This window comes from Microtus ochrogaster, unplaced genomic scaffold, assembly GCF_000317375.1.
Source record: "Microtus ochrogaster isolate Prairie Vole_2 unplaced genomic scaffold, MicOch1.0 UNK33, whole genome shotgun sequence".
NCBI classification, from domain to species: Eukaryota; Metazoa; Chordata; class Mammalia; order Rodentia; family Cricetidae; genus Microtus; species Microtus ochrogaster.
The window spans coordinates 2,703,711-2,713,344 of NW_004949131.1; the positions used below are offsets into that span (position 1 = coordinate 2,703,711).

The window sequence follows — 9,634 nt, forward strand, 5'->3', positions numbered from 1 at the left end:
GAAGCTGACTCACACGATAATTGCTTCTTACCCTCGAACAATGAATGACCCCATACGACAAGGGCGGTCCTGCCCTCACTGAGCACGGTGTGGTTAGAAAGAGAAAGAACAAGACGGACGATTGTAAGCCTGTGTGTTGAAGCACAGAAGAGCAGCAGAGAGACCTGAGGGTCCGGGGAGGCTTCCTGACGAGAGATAAAGAAGCTGGGCCCAAAGAACGTTGTGTGGACTGAGGATGGAGCAAGGGATCCTAAGAGTGACTGGGGAGGGGAAAGGGATCAACTCTGGAGACGGGGGAAGGGGTGCAGGGGACTGGAAAGACCTGAGCCAAGGAACCTTGGAATGAAATAGGGAAAAGTACAACAGGCTTTGTAAGCTTCTTCCCCTGGCCCAGGGTTGACGGCCAAATAACACTGTAAGTAAGCTGAAGGTGCACAATAAGACAGCATGTGTACATGTATATATATCGAAATGACTGCCACAATCACGTCGGCTAACGCTTCTCACACCACCGCTTGTTAGCACTCTTCCATTTGAGTTTGGGGTTATTTTTCTTGTTGATGTGTATGTGTACGTTCAGAACTGTCTGTGTGCACACGTGTGTGCACGTGTGTGAACACTGAGGTCAGCATCAGGTGCCTTTCCCAGCTGATCTCCACTTTATTTTGTGAGACAGGCTCTCTCTCAGGAAACCTGGAAAGCACCAATTCAGCCAGATTGGCTGGACAGCATCTCTGTGCCAGAGTTGGCAGGATTTTTTTTTTTTTTGCAGTATTCTAGATGATCAGACTCAGGTCCCATGTTATACAGCAAGCGCCCTTTACCAATTGAGCTACCGCTCCCACCCTGCCTTGTTAGCAGGAAAGCTTGAAGAGCTGACCAGTGGAAAAATGACTCCATAGAAAAAGAAACCTTAGGTCCTGGGCTCAAATATGAAAGTATTTTGAGGCCTTGACAAGAGGGCAGTGAACCCAGCAGGGCTCCTCTGTAGCCACACAGACCCCAGGGCCTGAAGGACAAAAGCAGAAGAGTGGGGTGCACATGAGGCCAGCGGTTGACTCTTGTCCATCTCCACCACAGCTACCTTAGCCAGGGTGAGCCTGGGGGAGACCGAAAGAGGACGCGAAAATAAGTTCAGATCAACCCACTCGTCTCAGCCAACAAACACATTACTGCTCAGGGAATATGGGAACTGAAGAGATTCTCAGCAGTGCTTTGTGATAGGCAGGTAGCTCTCTCCTTGTAATAGGGGCAGCTTCTAGAGACAGGTGAATGGTAAGGAAGTCTCCACCCAGAGATGGGAGAGAACCCACTGGCAGCATGCAGGTGGTCGAGCATGGTGCTTGGGTTAAGTCACCACGTGAAAAATTTTCATACAGTTAGGGAAGAAATGTAGCTGCCTTCGGTTCCTCTCATTTGAAACCAATGAGAAATAATGTTTACCTTTCTCCCCCAAAATCCGGGTCTTCCAATGCTCCCTCTAGGTCCTGCTGGCCCAGGAGAACCCTGAAAGTAAAGAGAAAGAGAGATACAAAAGCCTCCGCTGTGGTAATTCCTGGGAACCCGATAGGAACAAGGCACTCATATCATTCCCATCGTCCCTGAAGGTCTCCTAACAGAAAAGGCTGCGAGCCAGGGGAGGGAGGGTAACCCAGGAATGGGCCAAGGCTCTGCATCCACCAGGGATTCACTGGTCCACGGGGGAACCTTAGGAGGTGGGGGAGGGGACTAATGGCTTCTTTGACTCAGTGGGCACTCTTTCCAAGTGAGGGGAAATTCCCTGTAACATGTCTCTGCCACATGCACATCACACAGAACTACGGACACGCCCATCATGGAGTACAGGGCACATTTCATTTCTCAATCTAAAACAGGCCCTGAGCATCCTTCACCAGCCTGCTAGGAAGATACAGTTGAGCACACAGGGGCATCCTGAGCTCTTCCTGGCAGTTCTGAAGAACTGATAAAATCAAGTGCTCCATACAAACCCCCTCCCACCATCCAAACTCTCATTCCTCACTGGGAAGCTCATTCAAATGCTGAATTCGAAAACTGGGCTTAAGAACCAAACATTGTGTAAGCACAGATCTCTGTGCAGTCAAATGTCTGTAGAGACATTTGAGGCAGAGAGAAAATCTTAAAGTGGGAGAAGAATGTTCATTCGGAGTGGACATGCTCAGCATGTGGTAGCATTTTTAAGTCTACCAAATCTTCCTTGAGCTGAAGGAGTGAATCTGTGCTTTCAGAGTTAAAAAATCACCAAAGGAGAAAGAAAAGTGAGCCAGCGAGGTATAAAGGATCTTAGCCAGGCTAAAAATGTATCTGTAGTAGCTCAGACAATGAAACAAACCGTCCACGGATGATATAAAACACGCGACGCACTAAGGCATTTTGCAGTAAGAGCAAACTAAAGATCAGGAGTCACTGTCCCTAGAGTCACTCACCTGAAGTCCCTGGTACCCTTGACTTCCTTTTTCTCCTTTCTCACCTCGGTTTCCACTGGACCCCTTTTTGTGGTGACAACAAACATACACAATGTCAATGAAACTCGCTCTCACAGTGGATCCCCCATGGAGGCAGAGCGATGGTCTGCCCTCCAAGAAGCCTTACTGATTTGAGAGAAGGCTCTTTAGGAGAATAACTGGGAACAGGTCCAGACACAGTGGCACAGATCTTATTAAGGGATCCCCTGCCTGGGCATAAGAGTCTCATCCTTCTTCTACAGGGAGAAATAAAAATAGATCAAAAGGGGAATAAATAAACCTATAGAGATCCACACAACCAAACATATCTATTTGATGGTTCGCTGGACCAAAGTGCTTTCTCAATGTGTAAAATACAGGCACTGGTTGTTTCAAGTTGGCACTAAAGAACACCTGGTGTCAAGCTTCTGCTAGTTGAACCAAAGTTTCTCTCTCTGCCATGTTTTATCTGTAGGTCTCACAGAGTCTTTTATGTAGTCTCTTATGTATTAGAAGTAAAATGGCCCTTGCCTACCAGGAAGTCACTGAGTGAGCCTCAAGTCACTAGTGTCAAAGGATCCCAGAGCCCCTGAAATGACTGCCATCCATACCCAACCCCCAAAACACCTGGGCAAATCTAGATTGATCCCATGGTTACTCAACCTGGAGAATGTACTAGACCTCAGAATTACTCAAGAAAATCTAAATTAGTTTTAAACTGGAACTTTCTAGAAGAAAAATAAGACCCTTAAAAAGCCTTAAAATAGGCATTTCTATACAGACTCTTTCAGACAAGTCTGCATTTAAAATAAGCTCAACACAGAGTGCGCTCCACAGGGACTCAGTACACAGGTGTGGCAAAGCCATCCTCGGGGGATGATGTGACTTCTTCCGGGCAGCCAGGAGGACAAGGGAGAAGCCTAATGGCATTTGGGGTGCTGATGGCAACCCAGTGTATAATAATAACAATAATAACAATATCTTATTGAGCTGTTAATTACTCATTCTTACTAGTACCTGGGCACAATGAAGGCGAGCACAGGCCGCAAGTTTCCCCTCCAGGCTCATATTAATGAGCTGCAAGTGGTGGAGCAAATTTGAAGGAACAAAATAAGAAATCAGAATCATCTCCCACAATGGGAAATGCACAAGGTGATGGCTGCAGATTGAACTTTTACCAGTTGAATATATTTATTTTTAAGTGTGTGTGTGTGTGTGTGTGTGTGTGTGTGTGTGTGTGTGTGTGTGCAGGTGCTTGGGGAGCCCAGTAGAGGGTATCAGATTCCTTGGAACTGCAGTTATAGGCTATTGTGAGCCACTCTAACTGGGTGCTAGACATTAAACTCCAGTCTTTGGCAAGGTATCACGTGCTCTTAACCACAAAGCCATCTTCTCTCCCCGTCTGTTGTGTGTTTTTATACTGAGCTACCTGCCTCCTTCCCACCAGAATGTCTCCACACCATTTGCCCACATTTATGAAATACCCAGCATACCTGTGGGCCTTGTAGTCCTTCCGGTCCCTGTGCACCTTGAGGCCCCAGGTCTCCTGCTTCCCCCTAATGAAAAAGCGTTTTCAGTGTTAAGATTTTCTCTGCAGGTTCCCGATAGATCATGTGGTTCATCTGCCCTTACACTGCCTGGGATCTAATTTTCCCAACTGTCAGGAATAAACTCAAACATGTGCCTAATTTTCATAAAGATGGGGTAGAAAGGACAATTGACTCAAAGAAACTGTAGTAGGTAGTTTCAATGAGAATGACCCACATATGCTCATATATTTGAATGCTTGGTTCCCACATTATGGAACTGTTTGGGAAGGATTAGGAGGTGTGGCCTTGTTGGAAGAGATGTGTCACTGGGGGTAGGCTTTGAGGTATGGGTCTCACTCTCTCTCTGCCTGCCACCTTAGGATCAGGATGACACTCTTAGCTACTGCTCAAACACCATGCTCCATGCCACAATGGTCATGGACCAACCTCATGAAACTGTAAGACTTGCTTACAAGTCTCCAATTAAACGATTCCTTCCATAAGCTGCGTTGATTATGGTGCCTCTTCATAGCAATAGAACAGTAACTGAGACATAAATTTTCTTTGAAAATGCCATAGGGATACCAAATACTTTGCATACTAATTAAAAACAAGTTTAAAAGAAGAAAAACATGGAAGGAATGCCTGGAATATGTAGCTAATAATAATAGGTGGATAAAAGATAAGAAGTAGTAAGAATTTCACTTTCTGCCTGCTGCTTCCCAATGTGCATGACTGTGAATCACAGGTGGGAAGTCTGGGATTGTGTGTGCTCTGCTTGTTTGTCGCAAGGTGTTTTATGAGGGAGGCTGTGCCTTAGTCAGGCCTGTCCCCTCTCAGGAAGCTGACTGGATAGCTGCTTGTGCTTCCCACTTGTCACTGGGGGCTGTGGCCAGGGCTGGACATCCTTACAACATCCTGTCAAACGCTAGTTAGCCAGTACCATCTACACAGAAGAAATGTCCTCAGGCCTCTAACACTGAGGACAGGAAGAAGAAAACTTACCGAGGGACCCTGGAGTCCCCTCCGGCCTTCCATTCCCTGGAACACCAAAGGCAAGGCATCAGTCAGTAATCCAGACAGACAAAGGGTCCCTGAGGTAGACCCATCTCTCCCATTCCCAATCATAGAGGGTTTCCTGGGGACCTTGGCAGGGCATTTAGAGGATAGATGGTAAGCCACTGTAAGTGTCACTGCAGCCTTGCCCCAGTCTGATTGCCTCTGACGATTACCAAGTGGACTATTTGGAGGTCTGGATCACCCTGAAGAGACTGTTCTCTCTCCATGCAAAACCATGAAATGCTGTGTGCTGAATTTCTAGACACACTGGTGTGTGTGTCACATGAAGTCTGACTCTGGAGGATTTCTCAAGGAGGCAATGGCTGTTGGTGGCTGCTCCTTTGTATGATCTAGATGCTACTGATTAGGTTTCTCACAAAAAGCAATGCTGTTCCCTCAGCTCTGTCTGTACCTCTCTGGGAGGGAGTTCGTGTCACTAATGCAAGTGACAGGGATAGAGAAGAGCCAAGCAGGACAATGCCTCAGGCCCCAGACCCTAACATATTTTCCCCAGTCTACAGCAATAAAATCTGCTGACATTACTCTCACTGAAAAAGCCATGAAACACTCTCAACTACCAATCCACATTGTATGTGGTAACCAACCACAACTGTTTTAAATCACATTTGTTCACTTATTATGTACGAATTATTTCCAAACTGCCACTTTCTCTCAGCTGCCCAGGTCCTGAAGTTCCTTAAGATAAATCATAAATCAGCCAAGCAAACATCAGCTCCACCAAGAATTAGAATTTTAAAATACCCTCTGGGAGAAGTTACTCATAGTAATTCATCAGCTTTTTGTCTCTGGCTATGACTAGTTGATGCTCTTGACATAGGAAAATAGAGATGATAAAAAGTCAGCCACTGTGAAGGATACTGTTGCTATGACTTCACGGTCTGTCTCTATGAAAAAGCCAGGAAAGGGGCTAGAGAGGTGTCCTCCCAGCTGAGTGTGCACAGCTCTTGCAGAGGATACACACCAGGTGGTTCACAGCTACCTGTAACTCCAACATCCCCTTCTTGCCTCCATGGGCATCTGGATGCCAGGGCACGTACACATGCACACGCAAATAAAAATAAAATAATAAAAACAAAAGCAACAATAAGCTGGTCACAGTGGTACATGCCTATAATCGCAGCATCTGAGACGCCAAGGAGCAAAGACCTTGAGTTCAAGGTCTACATAGTAAGTTCAATGCCAGCCTGAGCTACACAATGAGAGAGACCCTCTCTCAAAAAGAAAGGAAAAGAGGTAGGTAGAGAAGAAAGGCTGGAAGGAAGAATAATGTTTATTCTGTATAATAGCTTTGCACATCGTTGGCCTTACAGGCAGGGCCTCAGAAGCAGCACATTCTCAGTTGGCATTGGTGGCACACACCTTCAATCCCAGCACTTAGGAGGCAGAGGCAGGTGGATCTCTGTGAGTTCAAGGCCAGCCTGGTCTATAAGAGCTAGTTCCAGGACAGGCTCCAAAGCTACACAGAGAAACCCTGTCTTAAAAAAAAAAATAGAAATAAAGTAAGGAGAAAAGAAAGGAATGAACGAACAAATGAACAAAGAAAGGAAGGAAGGAAGGAAGGGAGGGAGGGAGGGAGGGAGGGAGAGAGAGAGAGAGAGAGAGAGAGAGAGAGAGAGAGAGAGAGAGAAATAGCCCACTCTCTTGCCTTCAGCTCCATAGCTTTGTACCTGGATGTCACAAAGCAATCACACATTAAACCTCACACAGTGGTTGGGAGCATAGACTCTGAAGTGAGATGGTCTGAGCTCAAATCCCAGCTCAGTCACTTACTAGCTATTGTGGCCTAGGGCAAGTTCCCCAAGCCGCCTTGATCTGCTTGTGTATAATGTGGATATGATGATAATAATCCACCTGGCAGGGAGCTTATGAGACTTCTCTAAATGAGTATTTGGGAGTGATTGAATCAGGAGCTGCTAAAAACGGATGACATATTAGAAACAAATGTCATAAGGACTCTTTGCAAGGGGGTCAGCAGGAGGCCACGGTCCAGGCCCCTTGGGTGGCTGTCAGTGCGCTGAGCCATTGTTTTAGTGACAGCTGGTGTGATGGTTAGCTTATGCAGGCTGAAGTCACACGGGGAGCCCATGCCTGAGTCTGAGCTGTTTACCCTCCAGTATCCACTTAAGATGCTCTGAGTCTCATGACAGAATTCTGGCCTGCAGTGGAAATGTGGGGGAGAGAGTAGAAAAGCCCCAGATTGCTTAACTCTGAACATGAATATGAATGTTGCCTTATTTAATTGCAAAGAAAAGAAGTTACAAGGCTGGAAAATGGGGAAAGGGCTGAGGCCCTTCTGTCCTTATAATGATTTAAAAGGCATTGACGAGTGTGTCCAAGAAGTAATCTCAATCCTGATCCCCAACATCTCTGTTTGTAAAGCGCATGATTTATGGGTCAGTTATAAACCTATTTCAAACTAAAATCCCTTTGCTCTTGAGCCAACAGATATAATTTATCTCCAAACTGTAACACTTAGCTCATCTCGCTGCTCAGCTGCTTCCACCAATTACATCTTAATCTTCTTGAGTTAGGAAGGCGCGGTCCCCAGGGAATGGTCCCAGAAGCATGGGAAGCCCAGCCCCTCTGGCTTGGGATCTTTGCCATTCAAGATAAACAAAGGCAAGATGGGCTAGAAGGTAACCTCCCAGGGAAAAGGGCAGCAGACTGATGCCTTCAAGGGATGAGAAGACTCCAACACTCAAAAAAGGAAGCCAAGGATTTTCACACCCTCTGAACAAGCCCAGGGTTCGAGGAGGTTTTAATACAAACGCCATCTCTAGTTGGTGTGGCGGGGTACACCTGCAATCCCAGCACACAGGAGGCAGGGACAGGGGGATTTCCTGCCAGTCGGAGGCCAGCCTGATCTACATAGTGAGTTCCAGGCCAGTCAGGAGTACATAGCAGGACTCTTCCCCTTCCCCTGAGAAAAATAAATAAATATCATCTCTAACTTCAATAATTCCCGAAAAGTAACGCAACGGTTTCGTGGTTGATCCTTAAAATTTGAAGGGAATCAGATATTCTTTTTTGGGGGGTAAGCTTGATATTACATGATGCTGTAAGCTACCCCAGGGCTCCAGACTGCCCATGAGTTGGCTCTGCTAGCCAATGTCTGTGAGTCCATTCAGGGAGAAGCCATTGGTGCTCTCACTCCCTGTCAAGTGTAAAGAGATTACGTCTACCCAGTCCATAATAGTCTGGCATAGCTGCCAGATGCTAAGTTGGGAGAGGAGAGTGTGTGTGTTCAAGTTGTTGGCTCTCTTCAAAGGCGTTTGAAAACACCTTGAAGGTGGAGAGGCAAAGGCAGATGGCAGCACAGCGTTTCTCAGCCAGGGATGATTTTTGCCTCCCACATCCAACCCGCTTGAGACATTGGCAGTATCTGAAAAGACATTTTTGGATGTCACAAATGGGTAAGCAGAAGAGCAGAGTTTGGAAGTGTTCTTAATCATCTTATGAGGTGCAGAACAGTCCTTTGTAAGAAAGACTTCTCAGGTCCAAAAGGTCAGCGGTGTTGAGATTCAAGATGCCCGTAAATATACCAGCCACAGGTCTGCTGGCTCAGCAGCCACAGATAACCCCACACCTCTGTATCCATCACAAGGGATAAGGAGGGGAAAAGTATGTGATACTCACCCTCCTTCCTCCAGAGCTAGGACTGCCTTGTGTCCCTTTCCACCCAGTTCTCCCCTAGAAACACAATAATTCCCCAAAATTTTAAGTCAAAAGTAGGTTATAAGTCCTCAGTAAATAATAAAGCCATCAACACAAAACACCAAATGCTGTCAAGACAGCAGAATCAGGGAGTCATGCTGGAGCCATTCTGCAGAGTGACACTGTCGGTGGGATGGCCACAGAAGGACAGGGCTGACAACCAGGGTGGGGTAGCAATGCGCCATAGTCAAGATTAAAATGAAGAATAACGCCACTTCCTTGAAAATTAATAATTCCCCCAAAGTATAGCCCACTCCAGACATGCCTTATCCACTTTTAACTGTAGTGACTTGAACAATGCTTGTTCACACACCATGTTAAACGTATTTAGCTCAAAAACAGAATTAGTCAACGTCTCTATGTAACATAGACCCAATTACTTGGCTTCCTCGGTCTCCTTTGGCGCCCTTCTGGCCTTTGATGGTGCTGTCTCGTCCTGGGTTACCCTAGGGGATGATTTCAGAAATGTTTTAGAATCCAGAAACATCAGAGTGAGGGAGTTCATTCCTCGGTTTGGACACAGAGCTTTGCTTTAGAGCCCAGGCTGGCCTTGAACTCAAACCGATCCCCTTGCCTAGGCCTTCTGAGTTCTAGGACGACAGGTATGTGCCCCACTCAGCTTCCTTTTTCTCTTCCTTCCTTGTGTGGTACATGGAACTAAACCTAGGGCTTTGAACCCATCAGGTAAATCTCATATCACAGACAGAAGATTTTTGAGATGAGTTCAGGCTGTCCGAGGTCCTCCTATCTTAGCAACCTGAGTAACTGGAATTAGAGCCTTGCCACCAGGTGTGTGTTCTCTCTCTCTCTCTCTCTCTCTCTCTCTCTCTCTCTCTCTCTCTCTCTCTC

The 9,634-nt window shown here is 46.4% G+C and overlaps 1 protein-coding gene across 1 annotated transcript in view; it reads right to left on the reverse strand.

The window, feature by feature from the left end:
• Positions 1 to 9,634, reverse strand: part of Col6a5 (collagen type VI alpha 5 chain) — a 97,956-nt gene that overhangs the window by 53,348 nt on the left and 34,974 nt on the right. Inside the window, exons 18-23 of the mRNA XM_026789939.1 lie at positions 9,166 to 9,231; positions 8,708 to 8,761; positions 4,997 to 5,032; positions 3,956 to 4,018; positions 2,445 to 2,507; positions 1,444 to 1,506 (exon numbers count right to left, since the gene is read on the reverse strand). Of these exons, the coding sequence (XP_026645740.1) occupies positions 1,444 to 1,506; positions 2,445 to 2,507; positions 3,956 to 4,018; positions 4,997 to 5,032; positions 8,708 to 8,761; positions 9,166 to 9,231 (345 nt within the window). The remainder of the gene's footprint in view (positions 1 to 1,443; positions 1,507 to 2,444; positions 2,508 to 3,955; positions 4,019 to 4,996; positions 5,033 to 8,707; positions 8,762 to 9,165; positions 9,232 to 9,634) is intronic.